This window comes from Embiotoca jacksoni, unplaced genomic scaffold, assembly GCF_022577435.1.
Source record: "Embiotoca jacksoni isolate LCO1_2020_lvr unplaced genomic scaffold, fEmbJac1.0.p SCAF_14, whole genome shotgun sequence".
Classification (NCBI taxonomy): domain Eukaryota; kingdom Metazoa; phylum Chordata; class Actinopteri; family Embiotocidae; genus Embiotoca; species Embiotoca jacksoni.
The window spans coordinates 15,630,092-15,650,421 of NW_027185274.1; the positions used below are offsets into that span (position 1 = coordinate 15,630,092).

General features: G+C 40.7%; 1 protein-coding gene across 12 annotated transcripts in view; it reads left to right on the forward strand.

Moving 5' to 3' along the window:
- LOC138197417 (muscleblind-like protein 1) overlaps positions 1-20,330 on the forward strand; it is a 62,406-nt gene that overhangs the window by 13,572 nt on the left and 28,504 nt on the right. For 11 of the 12 annotated variants that reach the window (XM_069148242.1, XM_069148239.1, XM_069148244.1 and 8 more), the window contains exon 2: positions 4,935-5,940. In XM_069148242.1, the coding sequence (XP_069004343.1) occupies positions 5,767-5,940 (174 nt within the window). In that variant the 5' untranslated portion in view covers positions 4,935-5,766. Of the gene's footprint in view, positions 1-1,474; positions 1,567-4,934; positions 5,941-20,330 lie in introns of those variants that run through there. The other variant, XM_069148241.1, reaches the window with a different exon arrangement.

Sequence of the window (20,330 nt, forward strand, 5' to 3'; positions counted from 1 at the left end):
TCCAGCTGACTTAGTGATCCCCTGACTTTTTCTGTTGACATTTGCATTTTTAAGTGAAATGTCACAACAACTATTAGATAGATGACTTTGATTTTCAGTTTAAGAAGATTTATGATAACTTTTAGTGGTTCTTTTCTTTTCATCAAGAACCTCCATCAGATCAAAATTGCAATTTGTTGACATACTTCGGTAATGGAGCCTCAACTGTACTTTGTATTTAGTCCTAATTAGCGAATGCTTGGAGGCACCCTCAACTAAGATGGCAAACATGATAAATGTTATGCGTTTTACATTAACATATTATTTTGTTCAAAGCTCCACTGTGCAGCCTCTGAAAGCTGCCAGCATGACTGAGACTCTTAATCTTGTTTATAGATAATCAATAATGAACAGAAAGTAGCTTTTGAACACTCAAGTTTGTGAACAACCAAATCAATGTTCCTAATGTTTGTATTATATAATGATTGCAAACCTGTGAGTGCCATTGGGTTCCAACAGCCAGTAAGTCGGGAGCACTGGTGCCTCTCCAGGCTAAATCTGTGTGTTTTTCCTGGAGAGTTGTCATGGGCATGAAATAATCCGGAGTTCGGCCAAACAAGTGGTACCACTTTGGCAGACAGATTAACACAAGATCAAATGGCTCTCTTTGAATGAGGAGATACATGAACCCTGGTGACACTCGGCATTATACTCTGCTTTGTGCAGACCGCATGTCAACAGCTGAGGTCGGTCAGGAATGAGTGTTTGGCAAATATATTATTCTGTATACGTTAACGATGTGTGTGTGTGTGTGTGTGTGTGTGTGTGTGTGTGTGTGTGTGTGTGTGTGTGTGTGCGTGTGTGTGTGTGTGTGTGTGTGCGCGTGTGTGTGTGTGTGTGTGTGTGTGTGTGTGTGTGTGTGTGTGTGTGTGTGTGTGTGTGTGAGTGTGTGTGTATTTTAGGTTTGGGGAATTGGTGCGTTATCGGCGTTTATATGTATGTAATATCTCCAGCCTTCTCCACCTCCCTCGCCTCTCCAATTTATTACCTTGGTGAGTTGATCTGATGGTGTAATGATATCATCTGCCTCTGGCTATGGGAAATGGCCACATGCATTATTCAAACATGCTAAGATGCTTATTGATGAGTCCTTTATTTATATATTTCCTCAATGCCAAAGTCGTTTTTCACATTTCGTACCCCTTAGTTTGAATCCTGTGTTTTGAGTTGAGCCTCATCTGAGGAGTCTCAGTCTGTGTTTGGTGTGGAACTGTAGAGGCGGAGCCCCGTTTATTCAAGCTGTTTCATTTCATCAAAGCCATATCCATCCGGATATTACACAAGCACTGTAAAAACCTCAGAAAAAATAACTCTTTTGAGGAAACTAACATGTCATTGCTTTAGGATTAAAGCGTAAATTTTGTCTAATCTGATTTGTGTACATTCTCCAACTGTTTGCTTCCCTCTTCTTCTCTTTCATGTCGCTGCATGCTAGAGTTCAGAGCTACTGGATATTTAGTGGGTTTTTGCTCTGACCTCACATTTCCTGAGACCCATGACCCCTGAAGCAGCAGTGGCAGGACTGTGGTGAGCCTTATTTTTGGCCAGAAATTGGTACTTTTGAAGTTTGTGTGTTGGTAGTTTTTAAAACTTTTCGATCACAGCACATTTTTTTGTTACTGTTCACTTGCCATCTCTCTCGGCCTAAAACAAACACATATATAGGGGAGCTGGACCCATTTTTGAAATGCATTGATATTGTATCTGCTTTAGAAATATATACAATTTAAAGTACAGAAATTCTTTCAACTTTCACCTGATGCAGGTCTGATGCAGGTTTCTAAAAATCAAATGTCTGTGTTTTTTTTAGGACAGACTCAGAGACAAGCATGTGAAATCAATTGAAGTTTACTGGAAGTTACACTTAAAAACACAAGCTGCAAAATGGCCTCTACAGACAGTTGTCCTGATTAAAATCAGGTGTGCACTGGTCTGACTTTTTCTAACCCAATAATGATTCCAATGCACCAACAAAGATTATATGTGTACATGTACACATTCCTGATTCAATAGCAGTGTGCTCTAATTTATGACATTTTAAATATCCATACTACAGTGTGTTGATCTAAATTAGATACTTTTTATTGGAAGATAAGAGGAGGCCAGAGATCGTTGGCACTAATTAGTGTATCAGATAATCGACACATTCAATTATATACTGTTACTGACAAAGAAACTGCGTTTATTTGTGGATTGGTTAAGTCGGGATAATACCCAACTCCTTAGTAATGTCAGTGACGCCCTGACGAATAGATGAAATGACATTCTTCTTTTATGGACAAAAAATGTTGTCCGGTTTGAAAAAAAAGATGTATTGTCTTTTAAATAAATCACCTTTATTCATGAGGTAATTTGCATCATTGCATTTATTGGTCTTCCTGCTTTCTTTGTTTATCTATTTAACCTTTTTTTTTTTTTTTTTACCAGGATGTACAATAGAGACAAAAATGTCTTTTAAAAGAGAGATCTGGTCAAGGTAGCAGCCATACAAACTCACAACATTATAAAATACATCATACTGAACATAACATACAAAAACTCCACAATAAAATAGCCACTCAAACATGGTAACGTCTTAAGATAAACAATCACATGCCACCACATTCTTCATGATGGCCATAACTATCAATGGATACAAGTGTGTCTGTTTTAGGGCCTTCGTAGAGTATTCCACGCCCAAGGTGCATAGTTTTCCCCAGATCTGTCAGCACACTGGGTTACATTAAGAGGCAACCACACAGAGGACTGTAGCTCATAACGTGCAGAGCTGAGACAGAGAAGGGAACAGAGGTGGGCCAGAAGTTTACCCAGTATTGCTTTATAGATTAAAAATATACCAGTGCTTTTATTCATACGTCACAAAGCCCCCCCTAACATCTGGGCATTAGCGGTGCAATAAAGAAAAAATTTAAAGAAACAGGAGAGGTCAGGAAGTGAGTAAGAACAGGCGATCCATAAGACACATTTTTTTTGCTACTCCGTATTTCACGCATTGGTAATGGTAGTCCTCTCCGTATTTACTCCCACCACAGTGATCCTGCCAGATACAGCAGGCTGCTCTGGCCTCTTGTTCGTGTCCGCACAAACACGTGCTGCCTAAAATATCAGGTTCGGTCTGGAAAAGTAGTTCACCACAGTGACTGGCCCAAATAGGAGAAAGGAGAATGACACATAAGAAATCAATGTTTGACCAAGTATTTTTTTTTTCCTTTCTTTCTTTCCTCACTCACTCACTCACTAAAATTTTTGTATCTGCGTTGTCCACACTGCAGGATTAGTGCTTGCAGATCGGAAAAAGAAATCGATCCTTGGATCCTGTATGACTATTAAATATCATGATCAGTGTGTTCCAGGGTTATTTTGTGATGAAAAGGTATAAATTACTTTGGCAGTATACAGTATACCCTCTTTCAGACTGACTCATCTTCGGTTTCAGTTCATGATATCTTTGAATTCCCAGAATGCATTATGATTCCCCAAAAAGAAAAATGCCTGGATTCAATACATCCAGCTGAGAGGAAAAGTTTTTTTTATTCAAGTTCACAACTCGAGGTCCATCCATATTCAGAGAAATACATGAAATTATTGACTTAAACAAGGCCCATGCATGGTTTTTGCCAATTTCTTTATGGCTACTTTGCCTTTTTAATATAGATCTCACCCTACTGTAACTACAACACACACTGCATGTAAAGAGTAGTTACATATTACTATGCCTGCATATTTAAGAATAGGACCACTGTATGAATCAAATGGCATGTTGAGTTACAGTAGAATCATTTTAAAGTTGCCCACTAACTTCAATCTGGATGGCAGCTTTAAATACAATTCATATGAGTGTTGCATGATAACGTATTTAAAACACTTTCCATCTGTTAGAGTGTGGGGAAGCTGGAAGTGATGTAACCACATGTGGGATGTAGGTTAGGGGCACTTATAGTAAGCGTAGCAGCTGTGGGAGGTTTTGGGGAGCCAGTCAGTGTGTTTGTATGAGTGGTTATAAGGAGCATATTGGAAAACTTTTTCCTTCGCTCTCTCTGTCTTTCTCATTTTCCCTCTTTCACTGGTCATTTTCTTGCTTGTCTTGTACTGTACCTGGCCACCTGCCAGGAACAATGCCGGAGCCACCGAGCCAGCGGATTGGCCATTTCCAGTGTCACCAGAGCTGTGCAGATTGATAACTCACGAATCAATATTTTCATACTCAAACACTCTAAATTTGTCATTGTTAACAATGCAAAAATATTGATTAAAATATCTTCCAACATAAGTGTTCTTGATTTTTAGGAATTTTTTGAGATCTGACTTTACTTAGATATTCCCTGTGAAAGCTAGAAAACCTGTAATTGTATTTATTTTGTTTGTTATTTTGATTTACTTGTTATTTATTCATTTGTTTAAATTATTACAGTAAAAGTATAGACATTATCATGAATTGAAAATCTCAGTCAGAGTCATTAATTAATATTGCTTACCACACAAAACGCATTCACATGATTGTTCACCCTTTTTTCTCTGTCTCTTGATCTCCCTCTCCTCCTCACTGTCTTCTTTTGAAATGACTTGTCTGTGCCTGAATGCTTGAACTTTACTGATAGCAATACAGTGTTTGATTTTCCAGCTGAGAGCCTGGTGCTCTCAGTGAAGCCTACTGTGAGAGAGGATATACGGGAGAATGAATGGGAAACGTGTTAAAATGAAGCTGTGTGTGTCTGAATCCAATTGTGTGTGTGTGTGTGTGTGTGTGTGTGTGTGTGTGTGTGTGTGTGTGTGTGTGTGTGTGTGTGTGTGTGTGTGTGTGTGTGTGTTTGTGTGTGTGTGTGTGAGTGTAGAGTGTGTTTTATGTGTGTACGTTAAGCCCTGTTCCACTTACACTCTTCCCTCCTTCTCCATAGAGAGAAGTGCCTTCATCCGCTGACCCCTGTGGCTGTTTGGCTCCACGCCTGTGCCTCTGTGCCTGTCCATGTCTGCCAGAGCTGCCAGCCACACCAGGAGCACCACGACTGCCATGACTGCCAACCGCGTCCACTGAGGCTGTCTCCACACTACTGACACCGCCCTCCTCCCCACGATCTCCTGCTCTGTCTGCCAGCCAGACCTCTCTCCACCCATGCTACTCAGCCCTCCTCTGTGGAAGTCGACCACTTCCCCCTTCTCTGCAGACAGAGCCTGATACTGAAGACACAGCTTTTATCTGCTCCTGTGAGCGAAAGGACATTCTCACTTTGCTGTCCCCACCGGCCTTTTCCTCCTCTTTCTCCTCTGCCCCTCTCTCCTTCAGCCCTGCTGCTTTTCATCATGGGCCAGCTCAATCGGTAAAGTGTTTTGCAATTCGTCTCATCTGACAGTTCTGCCGAGGAGCAAGCAATCGAGAGAGAGAGAGGACTGGTGTGTTTGGTGTGGGTGTGTTTGAAAGACATTACAAAGCGAACCTCTGTGGCCATCACCAGCCCTGGCCCTGGGTGAGAGGTGCTGAAGGATTCTTATTTGAGCCACAAACAGACTGTTGGGATGGGCTGCAGGTGGTAGGCGAGTCCAAGGCCTCATAGGCTTCACTTCAAAATCAGACCCTGGGGACAAAACCTCTAAAGTCTTGCTTTTTCCCATGTCCTTTACTTATTCTTCCTCACCATTCGTCCCAGTCTTATTAAAAACATACGGACATACACATAACTGCATTTGCTGGATATCTATTCCTCTTTATCGACCCCTCCTGCCTGGTTTGAAATGGCAGTGAATGTTACACAGATCCGGGACACAAAGTGGCTGACGTTGGAGGTATGTCGGGAATTCCAGAGAGGGACTTGTTCACGGCCGGACAGCGAGTGCAAGTTCGCCCACCCTGCCAAGAGCTGTCAAGTGGAAAATGGCAGAGTCATTGCCTGTTTTGACTCACTCAAGGTGAGTATGACAAACACCTGTGATGTCATTCATCACTGCCCTGTTTTCTTTTCTTATTTTTTTCTAGCCTGCAGTGCTGACAAGCATTGCAAGCATTGTCTAAGAATTAGAAATGACACATCTTACCAGAAGTTTACAAAAATATTTATCTGGTAATTTAAGAGGCTTCTTTTGGAAAACAATCAGCTATAAAGTGGAAGGAAATAGCAGTGATTTTGCTAATAGGTTTCTTAAGAGTACTATGAGGTTAAGCCCTGGCAAGCACATAAATGCATATCTGTATAAATACTTTTAAGAATGTGCATGTGTGTCTTTGTAAGCTGAGATGAGGCCGTAATCGCAGTAACATCTGTGAAGCAGACTCAGAGTTTCCTTTGCAGGGACATAACTTCAGTGCAGACTGCCGGTTGGCACATCGCGAAGGACTCCGTCTTATCAACAGGCTGAATGGGAAATATAGAAGTAGGACAGCATACTGTGTATTTCATGTTTGTATGTGAGTCTCCGAGTGTATGTCTGTGTGTGTTATTTTGAGGTCATGCAGCGCAGTGGGGTGTTCTCAGAAGGCTCTGTAATTTACTGTCTATTTTTGCCCTGGCACTGAGACAACACACTCCCACTATGCAGCTACTCTCTCAGAGACGGGGGGAAGACAAATCCAACAGCAGAGAGGATGGAAATAGGGAGGAAAATAGAATGGATTGGGCGAAGATGTTGGGAAGAAAGAATATGTTTATTAAGTGTGGCAAGAATTGTTTATTAGATTTTCAAAAGCTCAGCTGATTAGAATATTTGCGGTCTCTATAGACTGTAACCAAAATGCTTTGAGTTTAGTTTTGATTAAAACTTTAATATTAATTCATAGAGAGTTAGATTTTTATGCCAGCATTTATTTTTGTCAGAGTATATGCCAACAACATTGTCTCCTGCGAAAATCTGTTTAAATGCAACTGACCAGTTTTGTTGAATAAGTTTTGAAAGAAACGTAATTGCATCATGGATTCATTTCACTTTTGTCTGCTGTAGGGAAGTGTAGTGGTAGATGGTAAATCTACAGAGCATAGAAGTGTAATGCTTGAGATTGGGGTTCCCATCTTGAATCAGGCTTGTTAGGTTGAGGGAGTAACAACACTCTGGTAAGGGAGGTTTTGTTCTCAAAATGTTTCAAAGGCTAATGGGATTGTTAATAGTACAACTGTATTTGCTCAAAAACGAAAAAGGCCTGATAATGACAGTAACTGAAAAATCACTGGAACTCCAAAGTTGTTACAAGTAGGTCTTAGGTGAGTATGAATGCAATAGCTGCTCACTTAAAACCAAAAATATCCATCTAATTTGGATGCTATAAGGGATCAGCAAATCCTGCATGATTTATCCTCTGGAGAAAGTCTGTAAACATTTTTAGACAATACATTTATTATATTGACTTTTTTATGCCTGTGGACCAGTGATAGCCAAAGCTGGAGTTATCGTGTTTTTGGGTTGTCTATCCGTCCTTTCGTCTGTCAGTTCTTGTGAACACCATATGTTTCTTTAAACTTGGCACAATCGTTCACTTGGTCTCAAGGATGAACTTGTTAGATTTTAGGGGTCAAAGGTTAAGGTCAAGGTGAATGTAACCCAATGTCCATCGTATGCGTCCGTCCAATTCTTGTGATTGTGATGTCTCAGGACCGCTTTGATGTGAACGTTTGACTTTGACTCAAGAATGAACTGTTTAAACTTTGGTGGTCAAAGGTCATTGTGACCTCACAAAACACAATTGTGGCCACAACTCTCGAAATACCACGCTAATAATGACAACATTTCACAATTATCTAATGGCATAAAAAGGTAAAGTGATGACATCTTATATCCAAAAGGCCAAAGGCCATCTTCATTGTGACATCATAATGTTCTGAAAAAACACTTTTCTGGCTATTATTAATTCACACCATAACTGAGGAACAGAAGGGTAGATTGTGCCCATATTTTGCATTTATTGAGTTTGAAGCGTTTACATTTTAGAATTTATAGCATAAAGCAATCAACTATGCTTTGGTTGCCATAATCAGATGTTGTAGGTGAAACAAATTAAAATACCTGTCAACAAACATGTTGCAGATATGTGCAGTTTGATTAATTTGATAACAAGTTGGTGAAATCTATTTCGTATTATTGTACTTTTTTGACAAAATGTATTTGCTACATAAACATATTTTCTATGAGATAAAATCAGGTGCAAACTTACTTCAACTAAAATGTTGACAATACAAGGAAAGACAAGATTAAAACAGAATTAAAATGGGATACAATTATCATATTATTATATTGCATATTGTAAACAGTGCATAGTTGTGAAGCTCATACTCTGTGAATATACAGGACATCTGGTCACACTTTAAATTGGCCAGTTAGAGCGTGTTTAAATGGTGACCCGTGGCAGCATGTGTCATGGCTGAGCAAAACATAAATACTGGCCCTCTGTAATACACTGTACTGTAAAATAAATTACATGCACATTTCTGTATGCTGTAAATCACATGCACAACATATGCACACACATGACACACAAACATCACAAACCTCACCCTGCTGTGTCATTATGTCAGATTTTTCACATTTGTTGAATATAGCCATATCAGTGAAGTCAATCTGGGTATTTTGGCTTAAGTGTGCACAATGATTCTGGGTCCTGGAGTTCTGTCTGCCGTGTTGTGTAATTTGTCTTCTATCTGATTGGCAGGCAGGGTGTTATTCAGTGTAACTGGAGACCAGAGCTGGACATCAGTCAAGCAGTCCAGTCCATGGCTTACTTTGGTTTATACCTGGGGGTGGGGTTCTTGTTAAGCCAGGCACTGTGTTATTACAGTTATGGGTTGTTTGGTTGGTGCTCCAATGGCTTGAGTGTGTTTGCTTGGTACAGGTAGGGCAGGAATGGATGAGGGGGGTTGCTGGGCCATTGCATGGATCATGAAAACAGACAGGCAGACTGAGCCGGAGAGGGCAAGAGCAGGCGCAGCAGGGAATGTGCGAGGAAGCATAGCGCTCTGCACAGAGCCCTTCCCTGCTCTCAGTGCCAGGGCATTCCACAGTCTACCTCCCCTCCCTGCCTACATGACAGAATGATAGATCTGCTTTATCTGCAGATGAATTCATAACACATAGCTAGGCATGGAGAGAGGGGCAATGGATAAGGGAAAGACAGGCTGGAGGATATGGAGAGAAAAAAGGGAGTAAAGGGATGGATGGTGGTAAACGTGGCTTCCCACTCCTGGACAATTTGTCATACCAGCCGCCCTCCACTGCTTTTGAATTTTAGGCCAGCAAAGGAAGGGAGGGCCTATAGCAGGAGAAATAGAGAGGCCTGTGCTATGGGCAGCTCTCTTACTTTTTCCATCTCTCTGCTTGTATACAAATAGTCTTTCTCAGATTTAAAAAATGCACTTTGTTCTGTTTTTTTTTTAAATTCTCAAACCACAGCCTTGTGCATTCTTACCAGATGGTCTGTAAACACAGATGTCTTTATTTCTTTCTTTCTCTCATATACTGTATTCAGTCATTCAGCGATGTGTCAAAAAAGGTGTTTGTTAATGGCGAATGTAGTGGAAAGTTCCATTTGATGGGTGGCGTAACAGAGGATGGAGTGATAGAGGCGGTCAGGAAATGAGTCAGAAGCAGAGACTCTGCAGGATTGACTGATATTACAGAGACTGATGCTCTCAGCCTGCAATGACAAAAGTAAAAAAGAGAAGCATCTTTACAAACACACGAGGAAACTGTAGGTACACAGCACAACTTAAGAATCATTTCACATAGTGTTCATTTACCAATTTATTGTTTGAAGATATACTGTTCCAACACACCATCATACCTGAACAACACAATCGGCCAATTTCCAATGACTCATCAATGAGTGTTTACGGCCTTCTCTGTCGGGCCGACACATCGTCACATCTAAACAACATAATACCGTCTGTGATTCGACCATTGGACAGAATGAGCAACAGCCACACTGGACCTTAATGGTCTTGTAACAATAATAAACACAGGGGTCATGTTTTGAGATGATCACAGTTGGTTTAGGTTTAGGCAGCAAAGCTACTTGGTTAGGTTTAGGAAAAGTGTTTTGTTTGGGTTAAAATACCTGTTTGTAAGTTACATTAAGTAGTTGATGTAACTTAAGTTAGGTATGTGATGTAAGTTACGTTCTTTACTCCACGTGAGATACGTTAAAATAAGTCACACGGGACGCAAATAGAAATCTCCTATGAAAGTCCTGTGTTTGATCCATCCAACCACCTCCAACTTACGTCCGCACATGGACTTTGTCACTTTTTATACTACCTCACTTGACTTGCTCCTTTGCGGCACTCATAATTACTGACACCGCCTCCGGTCAGGTGGATATGGGTTCTAACACCCTTCAACAATCAACCTGCGTTGTCATTTTTAATGCCAGGACGGCTCAACCTCGGCATTATGACACAGTATTATAGCACCTACTGCTTCTTGTGTCATCAACTTACAGGTTGTGTACAGATGAAGACTGTCCTTTTAAGAGAAAAAGTTTTGACATTTGTCCCTTATATTTCTATTGTCCTGATTTTTTTTTTAAAAAAATTCAATGCAATTGTGCCTTTTCTAAAATTATCTTCAGGTTTAGTCCGCCAAGTAAAGATGTACAGTAGCGTGACATTGAGTCGTAATGCAAAAACTCTTGGCAAGAAGGTTGAGGTAGCTGGATGTGTGTTCAAAGACCATAGCCATACTTTAGCCAAAAAGGTGCCAGATAAGAAAAATTACATAGAACTTTCTGCTAAACAGTCAGTCATTTTTCAGTTAGTCAGAGAGAAATTAAAAAGAAAAATTAAAAAAAGGTGGTGCTTTTCCTTTTGGCTCATGCTGAAGGAATTCAGCACCTTGTTGCTATTAGCAGCTGGAGGCAAAGCTGGTTTCACTGCAAGTGAATAAAAAGAAAATCTGGGGTATTTAGGCTGACGAAATACAATAAACTCACCATTGGGCTGTGATGGGAAACAGGTGAGAGTGAGCCAAAAAGCTCAGGGGCTCCACTAGGACAGGCTGGCTACTGATAGCAATGCTAAAATGATCATACAACAGGTTGATTTCCTCATTAATTCCTTCTCATTAAGGTTTTTATTATTTCCATGGGCCTTTTGATCATTATTGGAATTCACGATAATGTCAGAAGCTGCTGTTATCAATGAAAATATTAGAACTGGCATCTTTTTAACCGCCATAGTTTCCACAGTACCCGGGTTTTTATTAACGACATTTGAAGCTACCAAATGGTAGTTTCTTAGAGGTAACCGGGTGTTTGTGTTATATTCATTCTTACCATTGAAAAAAAACCCATTAGATTTGATCAAGAATAGATAGGAAGAGATTTGATTATTGTTTTTCAGAGTGTAATCTCAGTTTCCCTTGAAATGTTTTTTTTCTTTTGCTGAGTGTATTTAAGCCCTAAGTAGTGTCTGCTGCTCTGTGTTTTTTTCAGTGAAATAAGCCCTCCGAGGATTTACCAATTTACTCGTTTCAAAGAAAACAACATAAAAAGCTTCAAATTGGCCATGGATATAAATTAGTAGTGATTACTTAATGTTATTAGAGGAAACTCTCTGTGATAAGGACAACATTTAAAGCTATATACACTGCCAATGCATTTTCTCTCCCAGTCCCCTCTTTGTGTCTATTTAAACCAGAGGTTTGACAGGAAAATCTGTTGCATGAAAGAATAGGATGAATATTTTATATTTTAACGACTGTTCAATCATGCCCTGCTCAAACTCAAGACCATATTCTGCCAAAAATGTAAAAATGCAAAAAGGAAGTGTTGAAAAGTTTCCACTGAATATTATTACGTACACTGACATTATATATTTAACATTCAAAATACTGCAAGAAGCATTCCCCAAACTTGACCCTTTTCCTAGTTATTTTTAGTTGTTTTACTTCCTACAGCTGTAATGTTGTTCAAATTATTTGTTCACCGAGTGATTTTGAGGTCACTGAACTTCCTTGAATCTACAAACCTCTTGTCATTATGAGTATCTCATATGGTATAGCAGGTATCTGTGCGAAAAGCAGTTGAAAGTAGATATTTCTTTGTTATACTAATCTCACACTCCTCTTTTTTTTTTTCTGCTTCCTATACAGACAGAATATGTGACAACCAATACTTATTTTCTATAAAAGTGGCTTAAATTTGCGGTTGGAATTGGGTGGGATATTTCCCTCATTCAGTTTAGTGTTTAGCATCTGCTGTAAAAACAGTGCGACTCACTCTCAACTGTCTGTCGGTAATTTAGTACTGGCTTATGTCCCCAATGTTTTGTCTACAATTAACTGATTGATTTGCTAATTAGACAATCAGACTGCAGAAGTTTGGATTCTCTCTCTATGCATTGAGCCAAAACAAGCGTTTAATAAAGAATGTGTGTGGAAAGAGCCGTTGGTTCGATTTCATTTGACTGGCTCATTGTCACAGGAAGTATGGTTGTCAGAACAAAAACATGCAAAATGAAGACGAAGGCCGACAAGGTGAAAAAGAGAAAGTTCAACTAAGAAAGATCAAACACTGTTTGATGTAAGGAAATGCTTTGGTCTCGAGTATCCTGGTCAGTGTGGGTTCTGACTAATATTGACTGAAGGTAAATATAAATTTTGTAATCCCGGGGGTGTTCATTTCGCACTCAATCAAACCAGCAGTGACTGAAATGTGTCGTGGGAAGACTGTAGGAGAACTGTACATTGTACAGTTGACTTGATGCATGCGTGTCACCAGTAGTATATTCATCCAGACGCTGGTCAGCTCCACTTTGTTAAACACAACACAGCCAAGTCCTTCGTTGAAAGGTTGGCCTATAAAGTGGCTATTACTGTCTGAGCCTAATGACAACTTACTGCTGTGTATGTACTGTATATTAAAGTTACTACACTGCTTTGGGTTTCACGATGCATTACAGCGAAGGTGAAGAGGATATTAGCGATCCCACATGTCCTTGAGAACTGCTGAACATTTTATTGCAATAACAAAGGGCTTTCCTTACTATTGCCTCGGTGATGCTGCTGTGCATTTATGCTCCTATATTGACTTTAAACAGCCAATTTAAGTCTATAATGGCTGCTGTAGATCGAAACCAGCCTTTAAAATACTTTCATAAAAATTGCATATGTGAGAAGCAAGAGCTCACTAAATGCCAGACAAGCTGTGAAGCCCATTTTGATTTTCAAAAAGGTAGTTACGTATCAGTATGGTAGGAGTGTAGCTGTAGTCTACACGAAGGTCAAGGTCTCAGCCAAATCCCTATTGTGTCACTATGAGACACACATGCACTGGCATGTGCAGGATACATAAATAAAAGGACTGTGAAATACTGTACATGTTGGGACGTCATTAAAGAAGCACATTGTAATAATAGATTTAAAAAAAAAAAAAAAGATACAGTGTTTGACCCCAAAATACCTCAATAATTAATGTCAGATTGTAAGAAAACATCTCTCCAGTTTTTGTATAGTCATTATTGTCCGAAACAACAACACTGATGTACTTTAATGTGCAGTATGTGTTATAAAACCATATATTGTTTGCAATATGCTCAGTCTGTAATATACATACGTACGTATCTACCACTGGTCACTGTATGTGAGACACACACCCAATCCGACATACATAGTGACATTGCACAGGCTGAGCATCTCAAACAGGAGCGACACTACATTGGAAATGTATGTTGACCTACATATACAGTATACTTCAGAGTCCTTGAAAAGGCTTAGAAAATGCTTGGGGTGAGTGTGAGACCGAGAAAGAGAGCACAGCAGAGAGAGCAGATAACAGGAGAATAGCTAGGGCATCACATATTGAGATGAGAGCCCAGAAAACAGGAGTGAAGGTGTGAGTGTGTGTGTGTGTGTGTGTGTGTGTGTGTGTGTGTGTGTGTGTGTGTGTGTGTGTGTGTGTGTGTGTGTGTGTGTGTGTGTGTATGTGTGTGGTGAACAGAGGATTCGGTATATTGGATAAGAATTCTTTGAAAAGGAAACGTACTCCAACAGTGTTAATCTGCTCTGTATCTGTATTCCACTGTCATGCTCTTCGCTCTCATCCTCTCCTCTCCTTACCTCTGTTAATCTGTCTTTACTCAACCCATCCGACACCCCCCTCTCCTCTCCTGTCTTCTTTTTTCTCTTCCAAGCGTCCCAGACAGGTTAATTTCCATTTCCAATGTCGTGATTATTATCTTTTATCGCTTTTTGTCATATTTTAGGGAGACATTTTTGTTTTTCTCAGGGTTTTGTTTTTTGGACACTGCTTACATGTCTTGGTTGTGTTAATAGACTTTGATCTGCAGGTGCAGGCAACTGTGTTCAGACTATTTATGCACTATCTTCAGCTAAATCTGAAAAAGCATGAATGTAACAGTGATGTGCTTCCACACAAGGACTTTAGGTTGTTGTTGTCTGAGTCTTAATTTCAAACCACTGTCAAATGACCAACTGATAAAAGCTTGATTTTTGGGTGTTAATAATCCTGGCTAGTAGAAAAAGCTATTTTTTTCAATTTAGTCAGGCTTGTGTAAATAATAATAATAATAACAACATTTTCTTTCTTGATGCCTATTGGTGTCATTTAACAAGGTCGGTGCAGGGTCCTAAAGATCCAATCAGTAATTCTTGCCTTGTAAATTACACACACTGTATATATACACATATAATAAACCCATTTGTAGCATAAAAGCAAAAATCTGTTTGTTTCCTACAATGTAATAATTATTTACAATAAGGTGTACTTCAGTGTTTATGATCATGGTTGGTGTAAATAACAACTTTAAATAACAACTACTTTATTTATTCCCTCTAAATAGGCCCCAAAAATCTTGTTCACTCAGAAAGCCTGGCTTGATAATGTCAGCACTGATTCCCACTACAATATCCTCTACGACAACACCTACATATAGAGAGTCACAGTGACAAATACATTGAAATTAATTATTGATTACAATTTTAACAAATGAGTACACAGAACAAAACAACCAGCAAAGATAAACTCCTAGATTTTGAAGCAGAACACAATTGTATTCTCTCCCCAGTCAATGTGGTATTGATAGCAGGTTCCATACTTGTGGTTGTGTCTCGCTAAAAAAAAAAACACTTTTGTATATTTTGTATTTTGATTCCTTTGAATCAGTGCATGCTCGTGTGTAAGACCTGTTGTCTACAGTATTCTCTGAGAGATGCTTAGAAACACAGAAGTGGCTCTATACTCGCTCTAAATGTATTACCCAGCACTCTGCAGATCCATTTATAGAATACATCTTTTGGTCTAACTAAACACAATATTATAAATCGGATTCCTCACCTTTCACGGCCTACAGAAGACATGACGAAAAGAGGCTTTTATTAGCACATTGCCGTGAAGTAAGCAGCGAACACGTAGCCAGAAGCTATTAACTTTGTCTGGTCGTACTCATGAAGGAGTCCTTCCTTGAAACGTCTCCTCTAAATGTCTCTCTGCCCTCAGAGAGGCCACCATTTCTACATCCATCTGTGGATACGCTGCATCAGCATACACACACACACACACACACGCACACGCACACACGCACACACACACGCACACGCACACACACACACACACACACACACACACACACACGCATAAATACATACATCTTTAAACATGCTGCATCAGCATGGAGTCATGACACAACATCACCAGAGCCAAAATACATACAAGGGCATTCAGGAATAGCCTCCCACGACATGTAGTCATCCTTCCTTCACCATTAGGCACCCTTCATTCTTTAACTTTTAATCTTCATGCAGATCTGTCTCCAAGTATGACTGCGTTTGTTTTCTAGCATTGCGCATGTGTACCTCTACATGATGTGTTCTCACAAAGCAGGAGGGTCTCGGACATTTAGCAGTCTGAAGGTAACGTCAGCATCTCTGCGTGCTGAGTCGTGATGTCCCATTGCTATTGCTGCTCCTGCTGCTACTGCTGCTGTGAACAGAATAGCTAATCAGTTATGGCCTGATCCATCCCCGTTAGTCTGTCTCGTCCCCTTTCCTACCGTCTCCCCAAACTACCTCCCCGTCTCTCTCCTCGTACACTAATCAGCCCCCCCCCCTCCCTCCTTCTCCTTTCTGTCCTATCCACCGTTTTTACCTCACCATCTTCTGACTGATTTAAAAGCACCACCCTTTGTAATTCTTTGAGGGCGACGCAGTAAAACAAACATTTGAATTAGACTGCGGACAAGGAAGGTGTACGGGGGTGGAGGGCGAAGTAAATGAAGAGTCGGAGCAACGGAACATTAATTCACCCCGGGACCGAGAGTCGTCTGCCAACTTGTATTCCCGCTCTTGTCGTTTGGCAGCACCGTAATTCTAGTCTACCCCTGTCTTGCCTTTCCTCCGTCTCCTCTTCGCTCTATCTGTCACTGACCGCTCTTCATCCGATCTCACGAGCTTGGGCAGCGTGCAGTCTCCTGTCTGAAGTGTAATCAGTCACTTTCAGCCTCGAACACATAAACACACAAATCCACAAAAGCAGTAAACACGTACTCTCTCCCGCAGACGCCCCCCCCCCCCCCCCCCCCCCCCCCCCACACACACACACAGTGACACAGATATACGCAGTGATTGCAATGAAGCAGAAACAGTCCTGTAAAATCATGAGTATTCACCTCAGGTAGGTAATCACACCAGAGAGGCTCTGGCGCCTGTTTAATGGTATTTCAGGCTGCAACCGGCAGGAAGTTGGAGGCTGGGCAAGTCTCTCGCTGCTGTGTCATCGTACATGTTGAATTGATTACGTATGCGTGTGTCGTAATGGAAGCCGTAGTACGATAGCTCTCAAATCACCGCGTAATGGAATAGCGAAATAAGAAATGGGTCTGGAGAGAGTTTAGATGATCAAAGCGGAAAAACAAAGGCAGACGTGTCATTATTTGGGATGAAATGCGTTGTATGGTGGAGTGGGTCACACTGTCACTGCTGCAACTAAGGAGCTGATGATTGTGGTTTGGGACCAAAATATGTGAAATCAAATTGGATGAATCGCTATGAAATTCATGTCCCTACAATGAACCGTGGTTACTTTGATGATCCCTTTTCATCTCATCACCAGGGCAACATTTTAATTTGTCAAATATTTTAGTTTATTGCCACCTGCAATAGTGACGACGTTCTCTTCGACCTCAGCTGCACTTTGTCTCGGCATCCTACCAGATGGTGAACATCGTAAACGTTATACCTGTTAAACAACAGCATGTTGGCACTGTCACTCGAAGCATGTTGGCGTGACGATTTTAGCACTAAGCCCGAAGAACTTAGTGTGACTATTCTTTGTTATGTTTGGGGACTCCCCTGGATTTCAGTGGGTTCGTCAGGTTCTTGGCTAAATTTGAAAAACAATAACAATAATCGACTTCTCTTTTCATATTACTCATCAGGAAAAGTAAAATGTCACTTATTAACACGTGGTGTTTGCAAAGACGCTGTGGTTTAACACAGCTTACAATTTGGAGGTACTTACTGAAGCAGCCAGCTTGGCCTCAGTGACCAAAGACACCCATCTTCCGATACTCTAAAACACGGCTGCATTGCTCGTCTGTGCAAGCAACGTCATATTTTTTAAATGTATTGCAACTTTTAACAATGGTGACAGGAGCTAAAGAGGAAGTCTGGTGAGTCTGCTCTCAGAGGAGGTCAGGCTGGCTGAATGGATCAAATACAGGACTTTTGTCCAACTGTTTGTGTCCCAAGTGAAAACAAACATCAACACAGACCTATTTTAATCTTTGTACGCAAGTAGACTTGTAAAGTTTTTAGCGTATGTGAAGTAAATATACAACTAACCAATGTTAATTATCTGTTCATTATTGTTACCATGTCAACAAAGGTCTGATACACCTGTTGTTGGTACTGTACAAAGGTCATAGATGTCGTTTTGGTAAATGAGCTGCTCTGTTGAGTATAGGTTTGACTATGTTGGTCCTATAGAGGGCGCCAAAAGCAATCAGATGCCGTTGTAAAGAAAAAAAAAAGACCTATTGGCGCTAATGTTAGTCAGCCAGCTAAAAACGGACAACAATTAAAGAGGACAACTTTGTAATTACGAGGAGACGCATTCCTTCTCTATTGGTAGAGACTAACACAAGGCAATATATTTGGCAAATGCCATGGGAGGTAGGCGTCTCAACCTACCGCTCTATCAAGCATAATTACTAATACATGTTTCCCAGTAAACCCAGCTTGATTAATGCAACTAAAAAGACAATATTTATATTACATGGATATATATTTTACGGTACATATTGAACAGATTTTTATTTTGGATTTTCAAGTGCTGCAAGCATTTATTCCTGCCAAACAACCTCTATTCCCGAAGGGAGTGCATTAAACGAGATTTTACGGAGTATGATTTCTGCCTTTGCATCTGTCAGCAGCGTGCTTGTTGTTTTACACCCCCCCACCCACCCCACCACCACTACACACACACACACACACACACACACACACAGTTATGAACATGCATTCATGAATTTACTCACTGCCCCCATCACTCACTCCTTTAATTAGAAAATAATCAGAGTTGGATAAGAGCTTCATTAAATCTCATCCTTGAGAACCATCAGCCACAAACACAGGAGTGGGATATTTATCACGCTTATGAAAAAAACTCAGATACCTCCTCTCACGTTGTTGTCTTTGCTCAGAGAAAAAAAAAATGGTTGGGAGGACAGAATCAGCCAACTTAGCAACAGGACTGATGAAGGGATGAAGTCAAAGAGAGACAGGGTTTTAATGGAAGGGAATAAAATGAAAGAGCGGGAGGGAAGCACAGAAAGTGAAGGGAAAGGAGGTGGAGAAAAGAGAGAGAGATCATTAGAGAAGTGCTAATTAACAGAAACCACACTGTTTAACAGCACTTTGTCTCCATGCAATATTGATCCTTCACGACCATTATAGAACGGATGTTTTCTGCTGCTTTCAGTTCTGGTTTTCTCTTTCCCTCTCTTTCTTTCTGCAAAAACTACATCAACTCTAAATCACGTCGTACAGCAACCTGTACGATCACCTGGTTTTAACCACTGTGAAATATGCAAGTCATTCAAGTCTGCAGCAAAAACAAAACTATCTGTGAAATGACCGAATAAAGAAATGTTGTTTGTGGATATGCCTTCATCTGTAACCGCATCATTGTGGTACTGAATATTAGGCAAAGAATGGGATCCCTGCAGACACAAACAGGCAGAAGGCATTGTCAGGGTTGGTGTCAAGCAAGCAGATTAACTCTAGAGAGGAAAGGAGACTGTGCAGCAGTGAAATGGAGCGAAAAAGATTGAAAAGAGTGATGGATGGGCGCATAGAAATCAAATGGTGTAACATGGACGGTGATGGACAGAAAGGAAGTAGCTGTGGATAGATGGCGTCTGGATGGAGAGAATGTAATAACAGGAGGAGAGCGTGGAAGTGAACGGGAGCTGCGTGTGTCGTCTGTTCAGCATGTGAAAGATTGAAGAATGTCTGTAATATCCCTTTATTGTTATAGTGCATGTTGCAGGGCTCGCTGTTGGACATAGTGATTCTTCAAAAGGCTTTAACTGGATTACAGTGGTATCAGGCGCAGCCATCAGAAGGTCTGCAGCAGCTGTGCTGTGTTGGGTCTGCTGACAGTTGGCTGTCTGTCACAGTGGTGTCTATCACTGCAGCTTCCCTGCTGATGTTTGAAGTCCAGACTGTACTACATGTACTCACAAATACGTGATCTAAATGACATCTAGATTACAGTCCAGTTCTTGTTGTTCATGCAAAGCAAAGGATTTAAGTTTGTCAGTTTGAGGCCAAATTTGCAAATTTTTTGTCCGTCCTTTAGGTTTTCTTAATTGGAATTTGACTCAATTGATATGACTACAGTAGATACGGTACGTTACAGTGGCATGTCTGACAACAGATGAGTCCATTGTGTGAGAGGCTTACAGAAGGTGATAACCCTGCCCACCGTTTCCCCGCTCTTTGTTGAAGTGGTACAAGCCGACTTTGATCAATGTGGATCGATCTGGATGAGTGTGCAGCCGAAAGGCGCAACGTGGAGAAGGTGATGGCCTTCTGCTCTGCCGTTTGTGTGTGTGTGTGTGTGTGTGTGTGTGTGTGTGTGTGTGTGTGTGTGTGTGTGTGTGTGTGTGTGTGTGTGTGTGCGTGTGTGCGCGTGTGCGTGTGGGAGGGAATTAAGACACACTGTCACACTTTTCTACATGATATACCGTGCCAACAAAATATACCCCTTAACCTTTAAATGACTCTGTCTCTGTGTCTGTTTTTATTCTGTCTGTCTGTTTCTTTATGTGAACAGAAGGGCAAAGTGTCTGTGTGCTGAATGG